Source organism: Jaculus jaculus, chromosome 14 (genome assembly GCF_020740685.1).
Source record: "Jaculus jaculus isolate mJacJac1 chromosome 14, mJacJac1.mat.Y.cur, whole genome shotgun sequence".
Lineage (NCBI taxonomy): Eukaryota > Metazoa > Chordata > Mammalia > Rodentia > Dipodidae > Jaculus > Jaculus jaculus.
Window position 1 is genome coordinate 12,589,731 of NC_059115.1, and position 26,748 is coordinate 12,616,478.

The window sequence follows — 26,748 nt, forward strand, 5'->3', positions numbered from 1 at the left end:
GTACCAAACTGCCTGTATTTACTGAAAAGAAAACTAATAAATTAAATTAAAAGAAAAAAAAATAGAAACTATATGTGACCGATTAGAAGGGAGAAAATGTAGCAAAACATGCTTGTAGGAATTGTCTGTGTTGATAGAACTCCAAGGGTGTTTTCAGAAGTTTTTTTTTTTTTCCTCATGTGATGCCTGTATCTAATTTTTATTGACAGTCTCCATAAGTATGCACGATATAGCACGATGTTAATCCCCTCCCATCACCTTCCCTTCCCACCTCTTTTATCCTCACTGCACTAAATTCCTTCTTTCCAAGTAGCTCCGGTTGTAGTTTGATACAATCATTTTCCCTCCTCTTATGCAGGACTTATGTAGGTAGCATCAGCCATCGTGAGGTCATGAATATCAAGGCCACTTAGCATCTGGAAGAGAGTATTGCAAAACACTCCACCCTCCCTTTGGCTCTTATATTCTTTCCACCTCTTCCACAATGGTCCCTGAGCCTTGGTGGGTGTGATAGAGATGACTCAGTGTTGAACACTGCACTGTCACTTCTCAGCACTTTGAGGAGTTTTGAGTCACCCAGTGGTCACTGCCACCTGAAAAGGGAAGCTTCTCTAACCAAAAGGTGAAATAGGATTGTTAGCACATAGGCATAAAATAAGTAGAGGGAAGTTTGGTGGGTATAATATGTCTATGTAGCCAAAAAACAGTAGTTTCACCCTAGCTTATGACCTCCCCAGCCATAGGCTTTTGATGAGGTTTTCAGTACAAGGAAGGAATTCCCTCCCATGGAGCAGCTCTCAAGTCCAGTGAAGGAGCACTTGGGTCACCTGTCTGGTCAACTGTGTAACTTGCAGTGTCCACTGCTTAGTTAACACTACTGATGATTTTTCTCCCCCAACAAACTGAATTGCTCTTGCAGCGTTCTGACAGCCAGTCAACAGGGAGGAGGCTTCCAGCTCAGCCTCAGCTTGATTCGTGCAGCCCATGTGGAGTCTTCAGCAATAAAGCCTTCCCACCTAGTTCTGCTTCACACTGTGTCTAATTTCTGGCATATGGACAATTATTTTTAAATGATGTGGTGAACCTTTATGATGCCTTCAAGTTCAATAGTGTTGGTGCAAAGAAAGCATTTAAACCCCATTTTATTATGTATCCTGGGAAAAGGTTTGACTTCAATTGTTTTTTAAAATATTTTATTTTTGTTTATCAGAAAAAGAGAAAGAGGCTGAATGTATGGCTTAGCAGTTAATGTGCTTGCCTGCAAAGCCAAAGGACCCAGGTTCAATTCCCCAGGGCCCATGTTAATCATATGCACAAGGGGGGTGCACGCATCTGGAGTTCATTTGCAGTGTCTGGAAGCCCTGGTGTGTCCATTCTCACTCACTCTTTCTCTCTCTCTCTCCCCCTCTCTCTGACTCTAAATATATAGGAGAGAAAGAGAGGCAGATAGAGAGAGAATGGGCACATCAGGGCCTCTAGCCACTACAAATGAACTCCAGACTCATGGATGCATCTGGCTTATGTGGGTTCTGGGGAACTGAACCTAGTTCCTTAGGCTTTGCAGACAAGCACCTCAAATGCTAGACCATCTCTCCAGCCCTCAACTGTTTTTCTCTCCAACTCAGTTGTTAACATTGGTCTGAAATGTCTACCTGCCTTATGTCAGTGAAGAATTCTAAGGGGATTATGGCATGGTATCTTTTATCCTAGTTGGGAAAAGTTTGACTTAGAAAAGCAAAGTTCTTTGTTCTGGAACACATGGTGGTCATCAGTAGGTTAGGGCCTCAATCTATGCCTCAGACTTTTAATCAATGATATTTATTAAAAATTAACAAACATGCAAACAGTTCTTAATTAATTAATTTATTCATTTGTAAGAAGAGAGGGAGAGAAGTGAGACAGATGAAATAATGAGAGAGAGAGAAAGAGAGGGAGGGAGGGAAGGCAGAAAAGAATAGGCACATCAGGGTCTCCAGCCACTGCATACAAACTCCAGATACATGTGCCACTTTCTGCATCTAGCTTTACATGGGTACTGGGGAATGAAACCCAGGTCATTTGGCTTTGCAGGCTTAACCTGTGAGCCAACTTTCCAGCCCCAAAACATTTTTTTTTTTGAAGCAAGCACAATATACCATTTTTTTTTTTTAATGAGAGGAGAGAAAGTTAAAGAGAGATTGGCAGTCCAGGGCCTCCAGCCACTGTAATCAAACTCCAGATGCGTGCACCACCATGTACACATGTGCGGCCTTGCATGCCTGCGACACCTTGTACATGTGGATTATGTGGGCTCTTAAGAGTCAAACATGGGACTTCCGGTTAAGATGGTGGCGTAGGTACCACGCCAAAGCAGCCTAGGGGGGAAAAGACCAAAAAAACTCAGCAAAATATACACTTTTACTAAAAAGTGAGGTGTATAGGAAATTGAGGCGGCAGCGGAGAAGTAGAAGAGTTATAGAGCATCCAGAGCCTGCACAGGCGGGAAAAGCGGCTCCGGCAGCTCGGCCAACTGCCGCAGCTGCGGCGCAGCAGAAAGCCGCCAGACTCTCGGCTCGAGCCGCAGGAAAAGCCAGGTGCGGGATTTTCCCCTCACACCGCGCTCTCCGCAACTCGGGAAACATGAGGGGAGAGCGGCAGCGAGCAACGGAGGAGCAGACCGCGAGGTAGAAGAACATGTGGAACAGCGAGAGACCAGAGCAGCCTCGGCTCCCTCCCCTCCCCCACCGCCTGAGCCCAGCTCCAGCTAACAGAGCAGCGGCCCGGGACCCAGCCACGCCAACTTGGGCTGACAACGGGACCCAAGCAGGAGCAGAGTTCGGGAGCAACATCAGCGGCTCCAGCACCGGTACCAGCGGCACCAGCAGCAGCGGACCCAGGAGTGGCAGCGGCGGCAGAACCCGCAGCAGCGGCTTCCGGGGGGAGCAGCGGCGGTGGACACGGCAGCGGCAGCTTCAGCAGCAGTGGTGGCTCTGGCGGTGGCAGCTACAGCAGCAGCAGAGGCAGCAGCAGTGGCTCGGTTTGCCCTGTAGGAAAAGCAAGTGCCCACCTCCAGAAATCAGAACAGCAGCCCGACGACCCAGGCAGCAACTTGACTGAGACCAAAATCACCCAAGGTAACTGGGATTGCACCAGGGAAGGGTCTCACTTGGTCACAAGCTGACTTGGATCCCTCAACAGACCAGAAATCTAAACCTCTTTGTTGATAGAGGATCTGGTCATTATAATAACTACTCTTGCATACATACTCGGGGCTGTTTTTGATTGAATGTGTACAGTGTTTAGTTAAATTTTAGAATCTACCTGTATTTTATTCCACTCAGCCTGCTTAATACTCCTATAGCAGGGAAACTCAACCCCTAAGAACATCTTTGTAGATACTCTGAGAGTCTTAAGAGCCACACCTAACACCTTAAGGTCCTACCCTGAAAATATATTACATCAAATCAATTAATACAGCTAAGAATACACAGCTAGCTAGAAAATCCAAGCATTAACTTAATCCAAGATGCAAAAATACATACATTATAACACAAGAAACACTAAAAAGCAAGACGATATAAGTCCACCTAAAAGTATTAATGCATCAGAAATGTCCTCCAGTGAGAAAGAGTTAGAGGAAATGCCTGAGAAAGAGTTCAAAAGAATAATTATAAATATGTTCAAAGAGGTCAAAGAACACATGAAAACAATCAAAGAAGAAATCAAAGAGGAAATCAAAGGAATTAAAGAAGAGGCAGGACACCAATTTAATGAAATAAAGAAGGCAATACAAGACATAAATAGGGAAATAGAAATAATAAAGACAAACCAGTCAGAATTACTAGCAATGAAGAACACAGTTAATGAAATAAAAAACTCTGTAGAAAATCTCACCAGTAGGATGGATGAGGGAGAGGACAGAATATCTAAGCTAGAAGACCAGGTGGCAGACCTAATGCAGTCCAACAAAGAGAAAGACAAACTTATAGAAAAGTATGAGTGGGAATTTCAAGATATTCGGGACACTATGAAAAGATCCAATATAAGAATTCAGGGCATAGTAGAAGGAGAAGAACTCCACTCCAGAGGCATAGTAGGCATCTTCAACAAAATCATAGAGGAAAATTTCCCCCAAATTGGGAAAGAGGTGCCAATACAGATACAGGAAGCCTTTAGAACCCCAGCCAGACAAAACCCAGAAAGAACCTCTCCTCGCCATATTATAATCAAACTTCCAAACACACACACCAAAGAAAAAATATTGAAAGCAGTTAGAGAGAAAAATCAAGTTACCTACAAAAGCAAGCCCATCAGGATTACAGCAGATTATTCAACACAAACTTTTAAAGCCAGAAGGGCTTGGAGTGATATATTCCAAGTTCTGAAAGATAACAACTGTCAACCAAGGTTACTTTATCCTGCAAAGTTATCCATTCAAATAGATGGAGAAATAAAGACATTCCATGACAAAAGCAGGTTAAAGGAGTATTTGAAGACAAAACCAGCTCTACAGAAAATACTTGATAGAATCCTCCATGCTGAACAAAAGGAAAAGCACACATATAAAGAACCTAGAAAAAACAAGCTATACTCAAATACCAGTTAACAGAAGAGAGCACAGGTAGAACCAGTAACACACACACACACACACAAAAATGGCAAACATAAATACACACCTTTCAATAATATCTCTTAATATCAACGGTCTCAATGCCCCAATGAAAAGACATAGATTTGCAGACTGGGTTAAAAAGCAGGATCCTACAATTTGTTGTCTCCAAGAAACTCACCTTTCTACAAAGGATAGACATTATCTCAGGGTGAAAGTTTGGAAGACGGTGTTTCAAGCAAATGGGCCTAGAAAACAAGCAGGGGTTGCTATCCTAATATCAGACAGGGTAGACTTTAGTCCGACATTAGTCAAGAAAGATAAGGAAGGTCACTTTATATTGATTAAGGGCACACTCCAACAGGAGGACATTACAATCCTAAACATATATGCACCTAACATGGGGGCTCCCAAATTCGTCAAACAAACACTATTAGAACTAAGGTCACAGATAACACCAAACACAGTGGTGGTGGGGGACTTTAACACCCCACTCTCAACAATTGACAGGTCATCCAGGGAAAGAATAAACAGAGAGGCATCTGGACTAAATGAGGTCATAGAAGGAATGGACCTAACAGATATATACAGGACATTTCATCCAAAGGCTGCAGAATATACATTCTTTTCAGCAGCACATAGAACATTCTCTAAGATAGACCATATATTAGGACACAAAGCAAATCTTAACTAATTCAGGAAAACTGAAATAATTCCTTGCATTCTATCTGACCACAATGGAATTAAACTACAAATCAGTAGCAAGAAAGGCTATAGAGCATACACAAAATCATGGAAACTAAACAATACACTACTAAATGATGAGTGGGTCAATGAAGAATTCAAAAAGGAAATCAAAAAATTTATAGAGTCAAATGATAATGAGAACACAACATACCAAAATCTCTGGGACACAATGAAGGCAGTTCTAAGAGGTAAATTTATAGCCTTAAGTGCCTATATTAAGAAATTAGAAAGGTCGCAAGTAAACGACCTAATGCTTCACCTTAAAGCCTTGGAAAAAGAAGAACAAGGCAAACCAAAAATTAGTAGACAGGAAGAAATAATAAAGATTAGGGCAGAAATTAATGAAATAGAAACAAAAAGAACAATCCAAAGAATTAATGAAACAAAGAGTTGGTTCTTTGAAAGGATAAACAAGATTGATAAACCCTTAGCAAATCTGACCAAAAGAAAGAGAGAAGAGACACAAATTAATAAAATCAGAGATGAACAAGGTAACATCACAACAGATTCCAGAGAAATTCAAAAAATCATAGGGACATACTATAAAAGCATATACTCCACAAAGTATGAAAATCTGAAAGAAATGGATGATTTCCTTGATCTATATGACCTACCTAAATTAAATCAAAATGAGATTAATCACTTAAATAGACCTATAACAAACATGGAGATCTGAACAGTTATCAATAATCTCCCAACTAAAAAAAGCCCAGGCCCGGATGGATTCACTGCTGAATTTTACCAGACTTTTAAGGAAGAGCTAACACCATTGCTTCTTAAACTTTTCCAGGAAATAGAAAAAGAAGGAATTCTACCAAACTCCTTCTATGAGGCCAGCATCACCCTGATACCAAAACCAGGCAAAGATAGAACAAAAAAAGAAAATTACAGGCCAATCTCCCTCATGAACATAGATGCAAAAATTCTCAACAAAATATTGGCAAACAGAATACAAGAGTATGTCAAAAAGATCATTCACCCTGACCAAGTAGGCTTTATCCCAGAGATGCAGGGATGGTTCAACATACGCAAATCTATAAATGTAATACATTACATAAACGGGTTGAAGGACAAAAATCACATGATCATCTCATTAGATGCAGAGAAAGCATTTGACAAAATCCAACATCCCTTCATGATAAAAGTCCTACAGAGACTGGGAATAGAAGGAACATATCTCAATATAATAAAGGCTATTTATGACAAGCCTACAGCCAACATATTACTAAATGGGGAAAAACTGGAAGCTTTTCCACTAAAATCAGGAACAAGACAAGGGTGTCCACTGTCCCCACTTCTATTTAATATAGTTTTGGAAGTCTTAGCCATAGCAATAAGGCAAGAGACACACATAAAAGGGATACAAATTGGAAAGGAAGAAATCAAGTTATCATTATTTGCAGATGACATGATTCTATACATAAAGGACCCTAAAGACTCTACTAGCAAGCTGTTAGAGCTGATCAAAACCTACAGCAATGTAGCAGGATACAAAATAAATACACAGAAATCACTAGCCTTCATATATGCTAACAACAAACACACAGAGGATGAAATCAGAGAATCACTCCCATTCACAATTGCATCAAAAAAAAAAAAAAATACCTTGGAATAAACCTAACCAAGGAAGTAAAGAATCTATACAATGAGAACTTTAAAACACTCAAGCGAGAAATTGCAGAAGACACTAGAAAGTGGAGAAACATCCCTTGTTCCTGGATTGGAAGAATCAATATCATGAAAATGGCAATCTTACCTAAAGCAATCTACACATTTAATGCAATCCCCATCAAAATTCCAAAGGCTTTCTTCATGGAAATAGAAAAAACAAGCCAAAAATTCATTTGGAATCACAAAAAACCTCGAATATCTAAAATAATACTGAGCAACAAAAAAGAGGCTGGTGGTATCACCATACCTGATTTTAACCTATACTACAGAGCCATAGTAACAAAAACAGCATGGTACTGGCACAAAAACAGACATGTAGATCAGTGGAACAGAATAGAGGACCCAGATGTAAGCCCAAGTAGCTATAGCCACCTGATATTCGATAAAAATGCCAAAAATACTCATTGGAGAAGAGACAGCCTCTTCAGCAAATGGTGTTTTGAAAACTGGATAAATATCTGCAGAAGGATGAAAATAGATTCTTCTCTCTCTCCATGCACAAGAATTAAGTCCAAATGGATTAAAGACCTTAACATCAGACCGGAAACTTTGAAACTGCTAGAGGAAAAAGTAGGGGAAACCCTTCAACATATTGGTCTTGGCAAAGACTTTCTGAATACAACCCCAATTGCTCAGGCAATAAAACCACAGATTAACCACTGGGACCTAATGAAATTACAAAGATTTTGCACCGCAAAGGACACAGTGAAAAAAGCAAAGAGGCAACCTACAGAATGGGGAAAAATCTTCGCCAGCTATATATCTGATAGAGGATTAATATCTAGGATATACAAAGAACTCAAAAAGTTAAATAATAAGGAATCAAACAAGCCAATCAAAAAATGGGCTATGGAGCTAAATAGAGTTCTCAAAGGAAGAAATACGAATGGCATATAAGCATCTAAAAAAATGTTCTACGTCACTAGTCATCAGGGAAATGCAGATTAAAACTACATTGAGATTCCATCTCACTCCTGTCAGATTGGCCACCATCATGAAAACAAATGATCATAAATGTTGGCGGGGATGTGGAAAAAAAGGAACCCTTCTGCACTGCTGGTGGGAATGCAATCTGGTCCAGCCATTGTGGAAAACAGTGTGGAGGTTCCTAAAACAGCTAGAGATTGATCTACCATATGACCCAGCTATAGCGCTCCTAGGCATATATCCAAAGGACTCATCTCATTTCCTTAGAAGTACGTGCTCAACCATGTTTATTACTGCTCAATTTATAATAGCTGGGAAATGGAACCAGCCTAGATGTCCCTCAACAGATGAGTGGATAATGAAGATGTGGTACATTTATACAATGGAGTTCTACTCAGCGGTAAAGAAAAATGAAGTTATGAAATTTGCAGAAAAATGGATGGACCTGGAAAGAATTATACTAAGTCAGGTAACCCAGGCCCAGAAAGCCAAGCGCCACATGTTCTCTCTCATATGTGGATCCTAGCTACAGATGACTGGGCTTCTGCGTGAGAATGAAAATACTTAGTAGCAGAGGCCAGTAAGTTGAAAAGGAGACATAAAGGGTGGAGAAAGGAAGGGAGGAGGATACTTAATAGGTTGATATTGTATATATGTAATTACAATGATTGTAATGGGGAGGTAATATGATGGAGAATGGAATTTCAAACGGGAAAGTGTGGGGGTGGGGAGGGAGGGAATTACCATGGGATATATTTTATAATCATGGAAAACGTTAATAAAAATTAAAAAAAAAAAAAAAGAGTCAAACATGGGTCCTTCGATTTCACGGGCAAGCACCTTAACAGCTAAGCCATCTCTCCAGGCCCCAAAACATTTTTCAATCTCCCAATAACATTAAAAAGAGAATGAAGGACACTGAGTGCTCATCCTTATATGAGACATGTATATCACCCTCTCCAAGGCCCAGGGAACATCATGGCAGCGAGAGTGAAAAGAGTGTAAGAGCTGGAGGCAGGGGTAGAGTATAGTGCAGCCCTGTCTTCTGGGCAAGACACAGCTGCCGCACTCATAGACTCACATTAGCTGCATTTACTTGCAAAGGACCTGCCCAAGACTGAGCCCAGTAACATGCCATTGTGGGTCGGGGAGGGGCTCACCAGGCCCCTGCCTCCCTGGGGAGTTGACAGTGGTTGTTACAGGAAGGAGAAGACATTTTCTTCAGTGGTGTACCTGCTGGTAATTTGCTCATTCTCTGGTAAATAACCTCCCACCCATCCATGCTCATGCAAGCAACCCCAGTTAAACTGACTGGGTCACAAAAAGAAAACAGCAAAGTAAAAGTAGGACTAGGATTGGAGAGATGGCTTAATGGTTAAGGCACTTGCCTGTGAAGGCTAAGGACCCATGTTTGAGTCTCCAGATCTCATGTAAGCCAGACACACAAAGGTGAGGCAAGCACAAGGTCTCACATGCCCACTAGGTGGCGCAAGTGTCTGATGTATGATTGCAGTGGTTGAGGCCCTAACACATCAATTCTCTTTCTCTTTCTCTCTCTCCCTCCCTCCCTCCCTCCCTCCCTCCCTCTCTCTCTCTCTCTCTCTCTCTCTCTTGCTCTCTCTAAAATAAAAATAAGAAAAAAAGGTAGGATTAGTTGATAAGAAAGGTGGTTCAGTAGGAGTGGGAGGGGACAAGAGAATGCAATGTGGGTGGATGTGGAATACATTAAATACATGTCTAAACTTGTCAATAAGTAAACCACTAAACATTAAAAATAAAATTTTTATTTTTTAAAAAATAGTTTATCTAGCTATTTGAAACAGAAAGAGAATAGCCACTGCAAATGAATTCCAGACACATGTGCCACCTTGTACATCTGGCTTATGTGGGTACTAGAGAATCAAACCTGAGTCCTTAGGCTTCACAGGGAAGCACCTTAACTGTCATGCCATCACTCCAGCCAAAAATAAACCAAAAAACAAAAACTATTTAAATAAATGTTTTAAACATAAAAGGTGTACAAAATAAAAATTTATCTTTGCAAAAACAAAGTTTTAAAAATCTCCAAGAGATTTTAAGTTTTCTTTGAGTCTCTTTTCAGATTTATTTTTCTCTGATTGCATTCACATAATAAAGGTCCCAATGAGCTCTGTAGTCAAATAACCTATGAAAGCTCATGTAACTGTATCACTCCTCCAAAGACTTTGTGTAGATATTTCATATACATAGACATAGTGCCTCCCAAAACATAAGGATCTCCATCTTTTTCTTCTCCTCTTGACCTTCTTCCTCCTCCTCCTCCTCCTTTTCTTTTTATTCCTCCCTTCTTCCCCCTCCTCATTTTACATATTTAGTTACATATATTGTTACACATATTTACATATATTATTCTGTGAGGTGCTCTTCTTCTACACAGAAAAAAAGTTTCAGAAATTGTTCATTTTCAACTGGCCAGGTCTACTTTGGCTTTTCAAACTTCCACATTGTTTCCTAAAGCACGAATGGGTCGTTATTTTCCATCTAGCCCTTACCAGCAGACATTTCCAAGGTCACTATTGTGACTGGTGATTCTGTCAGCTCTTTTTTTTAAAAAGTTATTTTTATTTATTTATTTATTTGACAGAGAAGAGGGAGAAGAAAGAGAAAACACCAGGGCCTCCAGCCCCTGCAGATGAACTCCAGATGCATGAGCCCCCTTGTGCATCTGGCTAACGGGTGTCCTGGGAAATCAAGCCTGGGTCCTTTGGCTTTACAGGCAAAAAAACCTTAACCGCTAAGCCATCCCTCCAGCCTGATCCTGCGAGCTCTTTTCACAGGCCCACTTAAATCTCTGTGTTAGCATTTCCCTAACAGGGACCTGTGGTGTACACGGGACTGCTCAGCTGCAGGGATCATTGGTCTTAACTTTAATTCAACTCCTCATCTTTTCCCTCAGGCTGTTTTCCTGGCATGCCCATCATGGCAATAGTTGAGGGCTCTCCCTCCATATATGTGCAGACAAGGGAGCATGCTAAATGTGAACAAGGATGCCCCCATAATGTAAAGGTGACTTGGGTCCATCTATGCTGTGGAAGGCAGGGTGGATTGAAAGGAAAGGCTACCTTCCTCTGGCCCTTGCTGAACAAAGCGAGGGTGGATAATGAGCGTCTGTCCTAGTCCTTGGGGATGACATGTCTCAAAGTCCCAGCCCAGAGGTTGATATCTGTGGGGCCTGCCTCCAGCCAGCTTTACTGTGGATGGGATAGGATGTGAGCCTTCAGTGCTCTGCTCTCTGGAAATACTTGGTTATTCAGGGGTGTGGTGAGGGCTTCTTCCAAGGATCTTTCTCAAAAGGTAGGAGGCATGGGTGTGTCTGCTTTACTTTGCACACTGGGAAAGGACTCTGAGACTCCAATCCAGCCTGAGAATGAACCTTACAGGACAGAGTGGGGCTGGTGTGCAGTGTGGGGAGAGAGAGCATTGCTGGTGTGAGTCGTGGAGACCCACTGCTCTGGGCTTCATGTTCTCTGATGTGAAAATCTAGGACCTTGGCTGATCTCCAGGAAAATGTTATACTTGAGTTCTAAAACAAACCCTCCCTTCTTTGTTTTCTTCCTTATTTTATTTTATTTTATTTTATTTTATTTTATTTTATTTTATTTTATTTTATTTTATTGAGGTAGAGGGTCTCACTCTAGCCCATGCTTGCCTGGAGTTCACTATGAAGTATCAGGCTGGCCTCACTCACAGTGATTCTTCTACCTCAGCCTCCCAGCTGCCTCCCAGGATTAAAGGTGTGCACCACCATGCCTGGCTCTTCCCTTCCTTTCTCCCCTTTCTGTCATTCCTTCCTTTTCCTCTTACCCTCCTTTCTTCACTTTTTTCCTCCCCTCCTTTCCTTTCTCCCTTTCTTCCTCCCTTCCCATCATCTTAACTCTCTTTCCTTCCTTCCCTGCTTCTATTTCTTCATTTCTCTTTTTGCCTCTTTCTTTTTTCCTTCCCCTACTTCTTCTCTTAATTTTCTTTCATCAGAGTCCACTTTTATTTTTATTTATTTGAGATATAGATAGAGAGAGAGAGAGAGAGAGAGAGAGGCCTCTAGCCACTGCAAACAAACTCCAGATGCATGCACCCCCTTGTGTATCTGGCGTACGTGGGTCCTAGGGAATTGAACCTAGATCCTTTGGCTTTGCAGGCAAGGTGCCTCAATGACTAAGCCATCTCTCTGGCTCACACTCCACTTTTAAAAGGAAGATAATCCTGAAATCCATCTTAAAAGATGCATGTTGCACCATTCTTTTGGCAGAAAGAAAAACAGGGTCTCACTATGTAGCCTCGGCTGGCCTTGCCACACCCCTGCCTGAGCCTCTTGAGGGCTGGGATTGTAGACATGCACATACACGCTTAGCTTTCATCATACTGAAAAAAATGAAGGTAGCGTAATGGTATAACAGTAATAATAAGAAATTAGCCCTTATCCAATGCCTGTCATATGCCAAGACTGTGAAAAAAAATTAATGTACTATTTAATTCACTTTTCACCACAGCTGTATTGGTCAATGCTTTGTCTCACTTTGCTTGACAAATAAATGGTGGGTTCTTTAATCCCTTGTGTAACTCATGTGACTTAAAGTCGGCTAAATATTATTTGCTAACATCATATGATGGAATATTGCCCAGCCAGTTGTAGTGACAGAGCAAAAAAATAGCCCATGGATAAAAACACCAAAAACAGATGCAAAATATGCTGAAAATCATTTGCAATTTTGTTTTTACAAAATAGAATCTACCTGGTTACTGTCACATGCCTTTAATGCCAGCACTCGGGAGGCAGAAGCAGGAGGATCACTGTGAGTTCGAGGCCACCATAAAACTACATTGTGAATTCCAGATTAGTCTGGGCTAGAGTAAGACCCTACCTCAAAAAACAAAACAATAACAACAAAAAAATAGAAACTATATGTGACCAATTGGAAGAAAATGTAGCAAAACACTCATAGGAATTATCTGCAGTGATGGAACTCCAGGGAAGTTTTCTGAAGCTTCTTTTTTCTTTTTTTCTATGTGATACATGAAATTTTCAGTCATGAGAGCAAATGGCAGGAAACATACCTGAGATGTACAGTCCTATACTGCAGGTTAGATCTTCTTAGCTGCAGTTGACTTATGTGGAAATCATGGCTCAGAGATGGGATGAAACTGTCCCAACATCACACAGGGAGGGCAAGGTTTCTTATATACATTTTTCTTTTTGTTATTGTTGTTGTTGGTTCCAGATAGGGTCACACTGTAGCCCAGGCTGACCTAGAATTCACTATGTAGTCTCAGGGTAGCCTCAAACTCACAGAGATCCTCCTACCTCTGCCTAAAGAATGCTGGGATTAAAGGCGTAAGCCACCATGCCCACTCTTTTATCGGTATTTTTGAAAAATATTTTATTTAGTTATTTATTTGAGAGAGAGAGAGAGAATGGGTGCACCAGGACCTCCAGCCACTGCAAACCGAACTCCAGATATATGTGCCACTTGGTGCCTCTGGCTTTACATGGGTTCTGGAGAATGAAAAGTCATTAGGCTTTGCATGAAAGTGTCTTAACTGCTGAGCCTTATCTCTAGCTCTTTTGTTGATATTTTTGAGACATGATTTCATGTAGCTGGGGCTGGCTTCAAACTCACCATGTAATAAAGGCCACCTTGAACTTATGATCCTCCTGCAGTCAGCTCCCAAGTTCTGGGATTATGTGCATGTGCCGCCTTACCTGGTTTATGCAATGTTGAGATTTAAACCCAGGGCTATGTGCACTCTTGGCAAGCATTCAACTGAGCTGGTCCAGAGCCCACAGTTACAATCAAGTTCTCGCTCATTACAGCCACTGCTCCATTAACTAGCTTTGGTAGGCTCTATCACCGTCATGAAGAAGGCACACTGATGTCTCTATGTACAGGTAACAGAACTGTGCAGTAGCTTAGTAGTCTCTAAGTACTTACCTTAACAATTTATAGTAAAACTACTAATCTATGTCATCCTTGACACTTGTCTAGGGTTATGATCTTCCAAGCTCACTCTTCCACTGAATACTGGAAATGGTTAGGATGGTCTCCTTATTAGATTCTCTCAACAGTTGGAGTCCAGTCTGTGTTTCTTCAAATTACTTATGCATAATTAGAAAAAAAACATTGCAAATATTGGGCTGGAAAAATGGCTCAGTGGTTAGGAGCACTTGCTGCTTAAGTATGAGAGCCTAGAAGGCCCCGAGAACTTTCTAGAACCCATGTAAAACATGGGGCATGACCATGCACCTCTGTCCATGGTGAGGATTGGGGAAGCACAGGCTCAGCAATTTCTAGAGCTCACTGGTTCTTGCACCACCTAGCTGTCTTCACTATAACCAGGAACAGGACAATCTCAGAGACAGTCTAACTCAGGCCAAAGACTGACCTTTCTTTCTCTTCAACTCAAGTCTAAATTTGATCTCCACGAGTCTTAAATAACATTAAGCAATAGCTAACTCTTTGGAGTTGTACCTCATTCTTCTCCATTCTATAATCCCAGGCACTAGGATCCCTCACATTCAAAACTATTCAGGTAGCCTCCTGATTTCTCTCTATAGCTCCAACATTTCCCCCAGACACTCTTCGGTTGAGAATCCTTGTCACAGTTTGGGAAATAGAAAAAAAGTAAAATAAGTACAGGTTGAATAATAATAACAGACAGAAATCAGCAGAGGAGCTGAGTCATTCATGAATCCCTGGAGATGTGATGGGTACTCTTGTTGGCTCAGGTACCAGCTAAAGATGAAGTTGAAATGTACCTAACATCGACATATTTACAACTCTGAGGCAGAGTCTGGTGAATGGACTGCAAGAATTACAGTCTGTGATTCTCAAGTGAACTGCATTTAAACACACAAACGCACGCAAAATGCCTTAACTCACATGGCTCTAGGAGAAAATGGGCTTGATCTGGCAAGAGTATAGGCAAAAAGACCAGTTATGACCTTACAGCCCCCTGTAAATGAAAGATGCTTGTTAACTAGGCCAAAGAGGTTGTCATGGAGATGGTACCATTCAGACACAGAGTGTGGGTTTTTACCACAATCCTATGTTTAAGAACCAAGAGCCTGAACATGGTAGATGTATTTGCTTGACTGGGAATGTATGGTCTACTGTTAACCAGCCATATCAATTTGGAACAATAATTTGATTCAAAAATACAAGTTTCTTTTTCAGTTTAAATAAGATGCCTAGATTCTCTATGCTTTCTTCAGCCACAGTCTTGACGCATAGCCTTTGCTATAGAACTCATTTTCAGATAAGGAAGTTTTACTTCAGAAACAAATAAACTAATTATCAGCTTCCCAAAATTGCAGTGTAATAATGAAGTAGAACTCTGGCACCATGGTTTCCTTTTGTAAAACATTTTATATATGTATTTGCAAGAAGAAAGAGAGAGAGAATGGGCATGCCAGGGCCTCCAGTCACTGCAAATGAATTCCAGATGTATTCACCACTTTGTGCATCTGGCTTTACATGGGTGCTAGGGAATCAAACTCTGGTCATTAGACATTGCAGTCAAGTGCCTTAACTACTGAGCAATCTCTCCATCACCAGACACTATGTTTTCTGACACCAGCATCATTCTTTCATTACTGGGATGAATGACCAGGTACCACATGGCCTGAGACGGGCTTAGTGTAAGGGCTGTGTGGAGAGGGTAGCAATAAAGTGTTCCATGGTTGTGTGAGAAGCAGCACTGGACAGAACTGAACCGTGAGCAAGGAAGTAGGGAAAATTATGGTTAAAAAATGCTCTAAGGGAGGGTAGATATGAGAACAGAGGCTATTCTCAGTTATTAGTTCATGAAACTTTTTCCCTGAGGCGAGGCAAACACATTTTTACTCATTCCAGATAGGGCACAGATATGACAGACCAAAGCATAACTGTACCAAAACCTGTTTAAGTGAAGCAGTGACTTTACTGGGTTACTTGCAGAGCAGGATGAGGGGTTGCATGGGTGACTCAAAGGCAGCTGCGTCACTGAAAAGCCTATCCCAGCATAGAGGATGGTTCAAGAATATATGTCTTTGAAGCTCACCACACAACGGATGAGCAGATCAGCTGGTCAAAGTCTCTCCACAAGCAACAGTTTACCTTTATTTTATCTTTAGGTGGGGTCTTAAAACCCTCATTTTTTTGGCAAGCCCAACAGAATGGCCTTTTGTATGCAAGAGAGCGAGAGAAAGCAAGAGCTACAGAGAGAGAGAGAGAGAGAGAGAGAGAGAATTGGAGGGCTAGGGCCTCAGCCACTGTAATGTAACTCCAGAGGCATGTGCCACCTTGTGGGCATGTCCAACCCTGTGTGCTTTCATCACCATGTGCAACTGGCTTACGTGGGACCTGGAGAGTCAAACATGGGTCTTTAGCCTTCACAGGCAAGTGCCTTAACCATTAAGCCATCTCTCCACCCCCTTGCCGCCTTTCTAAGTTTAGAAAATTGCTACACAATGTTGGTTAGAGTCTGCCCCTCAATAGTTGTTTACCACACCAACACCTTCAGGAGTGGACCTGTGACCTTTTAAGTTTCAGCTTTTCAGAGACTTGACATTCTGAGTCCCTCCTCCCTCCAGGAGGGAATGTTTCAATTCTGAGGAATATGCTATACAAGAAGATGCCCTACAACACTGATGAACTTCTGTTATGCACCCCGGGGGCTGATCCAAGAGCAGATGTTGGGGCAGGGGAAAGGGCTCAATGGAGAGGGTGCTTGCTTGCTGAGCAAGCATGAGCATCCCTGCATTTTGTGTAAATGCCAAGCTGGCATGGTAGCACCCAGCTGTAATCCAAGAGCTCAGGAGGATCTCTGGGACATGCTGGCTAGATAGACTGAATGGGCAAGCTCTGGTTGTAGTGAGAACCCCTGCTTCAGTAAATAAGGTGAAGAGCCATAGAGGAAGACACCCAATGTCCACTTGTGGCATGCACATGAATGCGCATACATGCACCTCTGCTGAATGTGTTACCACACACAGGTGAATACACCCATGCGCATGCACATGCGCATGCACACCACACACAAAGAACTAGAGAAGTCACTCAGAGCAACTCAGTAGATCCTGTAATAAGCAATCATTTAATAAACGCTATTCTTCACCTACTATGAGCCAGGCATTGTGTTAGGGGGCAGGGATAGATTTATGGCTAAAAGGGAGAGGGGTTATAAGATCAATCAATGTTGCAGGGATAACATGCCAGAAACTACACATGGATTCAGGGGCTAGGATGCCATTGTAGGTTAATCTTCTGTGTCTGCCTTCAAAAGAAAGATTCCCTCTATTGCTCTAAGTCATGTGAAGTTGAGGAATAGGCCTAAGTTTTCCATTTCATACTTGAGTTTCAACTCAGAGCCTACTGCAGTACTTCATGATGGTGAATAATTTCTGGAGAGAAGAAATAATTAACTAATTAATGCGGGGGGCTTTCACAAACAGAAGCCTGAATGCTATGACAAGACAGGCCTCAGTGTGTAGGCAGTAGGAGTCAACAAAAGGATAGACACAGGGCTCTGGAGTCATTTCAACGCTGGTATCTGTGGACATGTAGCGTCAGTTTTGCGTGTGTGGGTTGTTTAGGTGGGCATGCATGTTCATATGCACGTGATTGCATTGTGTACAGGTGTGCGTGTATATTGTGCATGTGCATGCAGAAGCCAGAGGCCGACACTGGGTGTCTTCCTCGGTCGCTTTCCACCTTGATTTTGGGACAGGGTCTCTCTCTGAACCTAGAGCTCATGGATTGGGCTAAACTTGCTAGCCAATAAACCCCAGGGGTTTCCTCTCTCTGCCTCCCCAACTCTGCAATTATAGATGCATACCGCCATGCCCAGGTTTTATGTGAGAACTGGGGATCCATGCGCACATCTTCAATCTACCCAATGAACCATCTTCCCACCCCATCAAAACTTTAAACTTTTTTAATTTATTAGAGACAGAGAAAGGGAAATAGGGAAAGAGAGAATGAGCATGCCAGGGCCTCTAGCCACTGCAAAAAAAAAAAAAACAAAAACCTCCAGACGCATGTGCCACCTTCTGTATCTGGCTTATGTGGGACCTGGAGAATTGAACTTGGGTCCTTAGGCTTCGCAGGCAAGTGCCTTAACTGCTAAGCCATCTCTCCAACCCCCATCCATACTTTTTGAACATGATGTCCCAGAGTCAAGGCTTAGAGCTTCTATGTATTTACTTCATTTATTTTTCACAAAAAAAATCCAAGTGAAGATGGGCATTGTGGCGCACACCTTTAACCCCAGCACTTGGGAGGCAGAGGTAGGAGGATCACTGTGAGTTTGAGGCCACCCTGAGAATACATAGTGAATTCCAGGTCAACCTGAACTACAGTGAAACCCTACCTTGAAAAAACAAACAAAAACAAAAGCCAAGTGAGAGACATGTGTTTTTTTTTAAATTTATTTTATTTATTAGAGAGAGAAAGGAAGAGATAGAGAGAGGGAGAGAATGGGTGCATCAGGGCCTTCAGCCACTGCAAGTGAACTCCAGATGGATGTGCCACCATGTGCATCTGGCTTACATGAGTTCTGGGGAATTGAACCTGGTTCCTTTGGCTTGGCAGGCAAGCACCTTAAGCACTAAACAATCTCTCCAACACAAGAGAGACATGTTTTGATAGTATTTAATGGAGACGAACATTCTTGGCAGGAGTGGAAATCAGTGAAATGCATGCTGTGCGAAGTCTATAAAAGGAATAGATTTTGTTTAACAAAAAACAAATTTAACCTACTCTGTTCAGTTATAACCACAAGCAAAACATGGAGATCGCAGAAGGGGGTGGGTGGCCAGCTGTATCATTGAGGCCCAAAGCTGGAGGTGACCAGCCGATGGAGGGAACAGAACTGTGCAAGTGGAAAGGCCCTGGGGGGACAAGAAAATGGTCGGTGACAAGGATTAAAAGAAAGCCTTTGGTAAGGTGGAGGGAGATGGGGATGGAGATGGAGATGTAGCTAAGAACCAACACACACAACAACTTTCATAGGGTGTCCTGTTGCAAACTGTGAGAGAGAGAATGACTGGGGGAGTGGGGAAGGGGCGGAAGCTGCAAAGGCACTGAGGTAGGCCGCCTGTGCTGGAGGGAGCTCTGTTCAGCAGGGACCACCAAGGTGGGCAGGTCACTTTATATCCTCCCACACTCGCTGGAGTGTTCAAGGATACTGTGCTTACAGGATTGGATAGATTCCCTCGGGGCTGTGGAAGAGGGGAGCTGAAGGGGCCAATTACGACCTCGAGGGGCCCAAGCTCCCAGGACCTATGGCTCTTGTGCCACCGTGGGCCAACCAGAGCCACGCGCAGGAGCTGGGGTTTGTGCTGCTCGGCTTTGCCCACGTGCCCAAGCTGCGCCCCGCGCTCGCGGCCATCTTCCTGGCCATCTTCCTGACCACGCTGCTGGGCAACTCTCTCATCGCGCTGCTCACCAGCCTGGACGCTGGCCTGCGCACGCCCATGTACTTCTTCCTGCGCCAGCTGGCCCTGCTGGAGATCTGCTTCTCCCTCGACGTGGCGCCCCGCCTGCTGGTGACCCTGCTGCGACCCGGGGTCGGCGTGACCCCCGCCAGCTGCGCCCTGCAGATGTTCCTAGCGATGTCCTGTGCCACGTCCGAATGCTTCCTCCTCACCGCCATGGCCTGGGACCGCTTCCTGGCCATCTGCAGGCCGCTGCACTATGGCTCCATCATGAGCCCCAGGATGTGCCATCTGCTGGCTGCCTTCTGCTGGCTGGCCGGAGTCCCTGTGTCCCTGATCTTCACCATCTGGCTCTTCAGCTTCCCCTTCTGCGGGCCGCGTGGAGTCCGGCACTTCTTCTGTGACGTCGCCCCTCTGCTGAGCCTGGTGTGTGCAGACACCAGACTCTTCGAGGCCAACGTGCTGGCTACCACAGTGCTTGTCATCATGGTTCCCTTCTGCCTCATAGCCACATCCTACATCAACATTCTGGCCACTGTCCTGCGGATGCCATCCACCTCGGGGCGCCACAAAGCCCTGTCCACCTGCGCCTCCCACCTCATAGTGGTGATTCTTTTTTATGGCACAACGGGGGTCATCCATCTGCGCCCCAAGGCCAGCTACTCCCCAGAGAGCAAGCAAGTGGTGTCGCTGTCCTATACCATGGTGACCCCCATGCTGAACCCCCTCATCTACAGCCTGAGAAACAAGGAATTCAAGGCAGCTTTTAGGCGCGTGTGCCGTGGGCGCAAAGGGTGAAAGAGCTCTCCTCCAGAACACTTCTGTCAGAAAGGTGACCCTTCCTTTCTAGGAATGAATTGCAAGTGTCTGGTGTACTACTCCGAATTTCTTCCAGGGAACCCTAATTTTTTCTTTTGGTTTCTGGTCATGGTATGACTGCTTTCATCTTCCTGCCCAAGAAAAGACTAAACCCCCCTCTTTTCCTCTCCCCCCCCTCCTCTCTCTCTCTGAGGAGTTGACCCTCAGGCCAGCAGACATTACAACCATGCCCTTTTAGCCACTGAGACATCTCCCTAGCCCCAGGACCAAGGCTTTCATCCCTGATCCTGTTGAGTTAGCAGAGTAGAAAAAAATGGATAAATCCACTTTGAACTAGCACTAGCAGTTGCTGTAAGAATGTAAAATATATAGTCTTATCTATGTGAATCTGATTACAGAAATTAATCAAGCATTTTTCTATAAGTAAAGAAAAAGAACGCTGTGCAACAACAAATTTTACTAAAATTAGTGTCTTAAAGCCTGTCATTTATTTTTAAGTATTTTATTTTTATTTATTTGAGAGAGAGAGACAGAGAGAGAGAGAGACAGAGAGAAAGAGAATGGGCACGCCAGGGCCTCTAGCCACTGCAAATGAACTTCAGATGCATGTACCACCTTGTGCCTCTGGCTTATGTGAGTAATGGGGAATCGAACCTGAGCCCTTAGGCTTTGTAGGCAAGACACTTAACCACTAAACCATCTCTCCAGCCCATGCCTGTCATTTATTATGAACCTTTGATCTGCTGGGTGTTTCTAATGTAGTCTGAGCCCATATGGGTGATATTTTCTGACGTGGGCTAAGCTTGTTCAGGCAAACATGCTACATGAAACTTTTTCCCTGTGGAGAAAAAAAATCAAAACCTGCCTATTCACCTGTTCTAGACTACAGACTGTAGAGCACAGCATGAGGCACCAAAACCAGTTCTGGAGAGCCGATGCAGCCATCAGGATTTCTTACAGAGCAGGGCAGGGGCTGCCTACAGGACCGTGGGTGATCACAGTCGGCTGTATCAGCAGAAAGCCCGAGGCAGTGTCAGTGTTGACACGGAAGCTGTAACTCCCAAGTACACCGCTCCATCTGGAGGTAGCTCAGCTGGCCAAAGCCTGTCACCCCAAGCAGTTGCTCAACATTTATATAACCTTGGGGAGGGCACCAGTGATCTTTTAAGTTTGGAAAGTTGGTACCCAACACTGGCCAGAGTCTGCCCTTCAACAGTTGTTTACAGCTTCCAGGACCTTGTTGGGTGGTCCTATGGCCATTAAAGTTTTAACTCTTAGACGTATTGACCTCCTGATTCCTGACTCTCCAAGAGGGAATATTGCAATCCTGAGGAATTTGCTTTGCAGTGTTTAGTCCCCTCCTCCAGCTCTTATACTCTTTCTTTAATATATATATATATATTTGACAACTTCTATACTTACAGACAACAAACCATGATATTTCCCTCCCTCTCCCTCCCCTCCCACTTTCTCCTTCATAATTCTGCTCTCCATCATATCCTCTCCCTCTCTCCATTAGTCTCTCTTTTAATTTGATATCATCATCTTTTTCACCTATTATGAGGGTCTTGTGTGGGTACTGCAAGGAACTGTGAGGTCTTGGATATCAAGGCCAAATTCTGTCCAAACAATTGTATGTAAGGAGTGGTACCCTACCTTTGGCTCTTACATTCTGTCCACCACCTCTTCCACAATGGACCCTGAGTCTTGTAGGGTGTGAGATGTTTCAGTGAAGGACACTCCTCCATCCCTTCTTCTCAGCACTATGTTGCCCTTTGGGTCATCCCAGTGGTCATCACCATCTGAAAAGAGAAGCTTCTCTAACCAGAAGTGAGAGTAGCATTAACATATGAGTATGAACATTAAGTGTAGTGCTTTCAGGGCAATTTGGTGAGAGTAATACATGCATTTATCCAGACAAAAGCAGGCTTTATACCCTAAGGCTCATGACCTCCCCTGCCATAGGCTTTCATTAAGTTTTCAGTACCAGGCATGTATTCCCTCCCATAGAGCGGGCCTTCAGTCCAATTAGAGAGCAGTTGGTTTCCCCCAGAGCAGACATGCCACTATTGCACTCATTCAGTCGTTTGGCCGGTCTGGCCAAACTTGAGGTTTCCACATCCACTGTTTTCACTGCTGATTATGTCTGTCTCCCATAAGACTGCATACAGTGCAGCTTTTTCCAGTTTTCAGTTGGGTGGGCTACAGGGAGAAGGTTTTCTACTCAGCACCAACTTGATTTCTCAATGACTTTGCTGCTCAGGCATGTGAAGTCTTCAGCAACAGGGTCTTACCATCTCTTTCTCATGGGGAACCAAGGGCCTTGGCAATAGCCTGTAATGTTTTGAAGACAACAGGGACCTCCCTGGCCAATGACTCACTGGAAGGTATCCCTCCACAGTGATTTCCACAATGGCTGTAACAGGTTACATTCCCACCAACAGTGCAGAAGGGTTCCCCTTTTACCACATCCTGCCAACATTTATTGTCATTTGTTTTCTTGATGGTAGCCATTCTTACAGGAGAGAGATGGAATCTCAAGGTAGTTTAAATTTACATTTCCCTGATGGCTAAGGATGTAGAACACTTTTTAGATCTTCATATGTCATCTGTATTTCTTCCACTGAGAACTCTCTATTTAATTCTATGGCCTATTTTTTAATTGGGTTATTTGATTTCTTATTGTTCTGCTTTTGAGTTCTTTGTCTATTCTGGATATTAATCCTCTGTCAGATGTGAAAGTGGCAAAAATTTTCTCCCATTCTGTAGGTTGTCTCTTTGATATATTCAGTGTCATTTGCTATACAAAAGGTTTGTAATTTCATGAGATCCCAGTAGTTGATTAGTGGTTTTATTTTCTGAGCAATTGGGGTTATATTCAGAAAGTCATTACCTATGCCAATATGTTGAAGGGTTTCCCCTACCTTTTCCTCTAGCAATTTCAGAGTTTCAGGTCTGATATTAAGGTCCCTGATACACTGGGTTTGATTCTTGTGCATAGAGAACGTCAAGGATATATTTTCATCTTTCTACGTATAGCTATCCAGTTTTCTCAGCACCACTTGTTGAAAAGGCTGTCTTTTCTCCAATGAATATTTTTGACATTTTTGTCAAAAATCAGATGGATGTAGCTGCCTGGATTAACATCTGGGTCTTCTATTCTGTTCCATTGATCTACATGTCTGTCTTTGTGCCAATACCATGCTGCTTCTGTTACTGTGGCTTTGTAATATAGCTTAAAATCAGGTATGGTGATACCACCAGCCTTATTTTTGTTGCTCAAAATTGTTTTGGCTATTCGAGGTATTTTCTGTTTCCAAATGAAATTCAGGATTTTTTTTCTATTCCTGTGATGAATGCCTTTGGAATTTTAATGAGCATTGCATTAAATGTGTAGATTGCTTTTGGTAAGCTTGACATTTTTTCAATATTGATTCTTCCAATCCAAGAACATGGGATATCTTTCCATTTCCTTGTGTCTGCTACAATTTTTTGCTTGAGTGTTTTAAAGTTCTCATTGTAGAGCTCTTTCACTTTCTTAGTTAAGTTTATTCCAAGGTACTTTTTTTTTGAGGCAATTGTGAATGGGAGAGAGTCCCTGATTTCATTCTCTGCACATTTGTTGTTAGTATATAGGAAAGCTACTGATTTCTGTGTATTTATTTTGTATCCTGCTATGTTGCTAAAGTGTTTATCAGCTCTAAAAGTTTGCTGGTAGAGTTTTTAGGGTCTTTTATGTATAGAATCATATCATCTGCCTTTTAATCTCTTCCTTTCCAATTTTTATCCCTCTTATGAGTGTCTCTTGCCTTATGGCTATAGCTAAGACTTCCAGCACTATAATAAATAAAAGTGGGGACAGTGGACACCCTTGTTTTGTTCCTGAATTTAGTGGAAAAGCTTCCAGTTTTTCCCCATTTAGTATTATGTTGGCTGTAGGTTTGTCGTAAATAGCTTTTATTATGTTGAGATATGTTCCTTCTATTCTTAGTTTCTGTAATACTTTTACCATAAAAGGATGTTGGATTTTGTTGAATGCCTTTTCTGTATCTATTGAGATGATCATGTAATTTTTGTCCTTCAGACCATTTATATGATGTATTATATTTATTGATTTGCATATGTTGAACCATCCCTTCATCCTTGGGATAAAGCCAACTTGGTTGGGGTAAATAATCTTTTTGATATATTCTTGTATTCTGTTTGCCAATATTTTGTTGAGAATTTTTGCATCTATGTTCATGAGGGAGATTGGTCTGTAATTTACCTTTTTTGTTCTATCTTTGCCTGGTTTTGATATGAGGGTGATGCTGGCTTCATAGAACAAGTTCAGTAGAATTCCTTTCTTTTTTATCTTATGGAAAAGTTTGAGAAGCATTGGTGTTAGTTCTTCCATGAAGGTCTGGTAAAATTCACCAATAAATCCATCTGGGCCTGGGATTTTTTTAGTTGGGAGACTTTTTATAACTGCTTGGATCTCCATTCTTGTTATAGGTCTATTTAAATGGCTCATCTCATCTTGATTTAATTTTGGTAGGTCATATGAATCAAGGAAATCATCCATTTCTTTCATATTTTCACACTTAGACGCATATATTTTCTTAAAGTATGGCCTTATAATTGTTTGAATTTCTTTGTTATCTGTTGTAATGGGGCCTTTTTCATCTCTAATTTTATTAATTTTTGTATCATCTCTCATTCTTCTGGTCAAATTTGCCAAGGGTTTATCAATGTTGTTTATCCTTTCAAAGAACCAATTCTTTGTTTTACTGATTCTTTGGATTGTTCTTTTGGTTTCTATTCCATTAATTTCTGCCTAATCTTCATGATTTCTTCTCATCTACTGGTTTTTGGTTTATCTTCTTATTTTTCCAAGGCCTTAAGGTGGAATATTAAATTGTTTATTTTTGAACTCTCTAATTTCTTAATATAGGCACTTAGAGCTATAAATTTCCCTCTTAGGACTGCCTTCATTGTGTCCCAAAGATTTTGGTGTGGGTATTATCATCATCATTTGAATCTATAAATTTATTAATTTCCTTTTGGATTTATTCAATGACCCATTCATCATTCAATAGTGTACTGTTTAGTCTCCATGAATTTCTGTATGTTCTGTGGCTTTTCTTGTTGTTGATTTGCAATTTAATCCCATTGCTGTCAGATAGAGTACAAGGAATTATTTCATTTTTCTTATATTTGTATAGATTTTCTTTGTGTCCTAATACATGGTCTATTTTAGAGAATGTTCCATGTGCTGCTGAGAAAAATGTATATTCTGCAGCATTTGGATGGAATGTTCTGTAGATTTCTTTTAGGTTCATTTGTTTTATGATATCATTTATTTCAGATGTCTCTCTTTTATTTTTTCTGGGATGACCTGTTAAGTGATGAGAGTGGGGTATTGAAGTCTCCCACTACAATTTCATTTGATTTTATCTGTGACCTAAAGTCTAGTAGTGTTTGCTTGATGAATCTGGGAGTCCCCATGTTAGGTGCATATATGTTTAGAATTGTAATGTCCTCCTGCTGGAGATTTTTCTAATCAGTATAAAATAACCTTTATTTTTCCTCACTAATGTTGGTTTGAAGTCTATCCTATCAGATATTAGATTAGCAACCCCTGCTTGTTTCCTAGGCCCATTTGCTTGAAATACCATTTTCCATCCTTTCACCCTAAGGTGGTGTCTATCTTTTATTGAGAGATAAATTTCCTGGAGGCAAAAATGGCAGGATCCTGCCTTTCAATCCAGTCTGCAAGCCTATGTCTTTTGAATGGTGCGTTGAGACCATTGATATTAAAAGGTATTATTGAAAGGCATTTATTCTCACCATTCTTCTTATTTTGTAATGTTTCCTGTTTTCCCTTTACTCATTTGTTTTAACTATTATTTGAATGTGGTTTATTTTTTCCTATTTCTTCCTGTGTGTTTTGCTTTCTTTTTGGCATTAAGAATTCTTTCATGTGTTTTCTGTGGAGCTTGTTTAGTTGTCATAAATTTCTTTAGCCTGTTTTTGTTGTGGAATGTCCTTATTTCTTCATCAATTTGGATGGATAGCTTTGCAGGATAAAGTAATCTTGGTTGACAGTTGTTATCTTTTAGAACTTGGAATATGTCATTCTAAGCCCTTCTGGCTTTTAAAGTTTGTGTTGAGTAATCTGCAGTTATTCTGATGGGCTTGCCTTTGTAGGTGACTTGCTTCTTCTCTCTAACTGCTTTCAATATATTTTCTTTGGTTTGTGTGTTTAGTAGTTTAATTATAACATGACAAAGAGAGGTTCTTTCCAGATTTTGTCTGTTTGTTGTTCTAAAAGCTTCTTGTATCTTCATTGGCATTTCTTTCTCAATTTGGGGAAAATTTTCTTCTATGATTTTGTTGAAGACATCTAATAAGCCTCTGGATTGAAATTTTTCTCCTTCTGTTATACCCTGAATTCTTATGTTTGATCTTTTCATAGTGTCCCAGATATCTTAAAATTCCCATTCATACCTTGCTATTAGCTTGTCTTTCTCTTTCTTGGATTGTATTATATCTGCCACCTGGTCTT

At 41.9% G+C, this 26,748-nt stretch overlaps 1 protein-coding gene across 1 annotated transcript; it reads left to right on the forward strand.

Annotated features, from left to right (window-relative positions):
- Window positions 1-19,229: 19,229 nt before the first annotated feature.
- On the forward strand, window positions 19,230-20,180 carry LOC123454612 (olfactory receptor 10A7-like). Its single transcript, XM_045133316.1, has one exon. The coding sequence runs from the start codon at window positions 19,230-19,232 to the stop codon at window positions 20,178-20,180; it is 951 nt and encodes a 316-aa protein (XP_044989251.1).
- Window positions 20,181-26,748: the final 6,568 nt, after the last annotated feature.

Excerpts from the sequence above, each read along its gene's own strand:
- LOC123454612 (XM_045133316.1), top strand. The coding sequence starts at position 19,230 with ATGGCTCTTGTGCCACCGTGGGCCAACCAGAGCCACGCGCAGGAGCTG.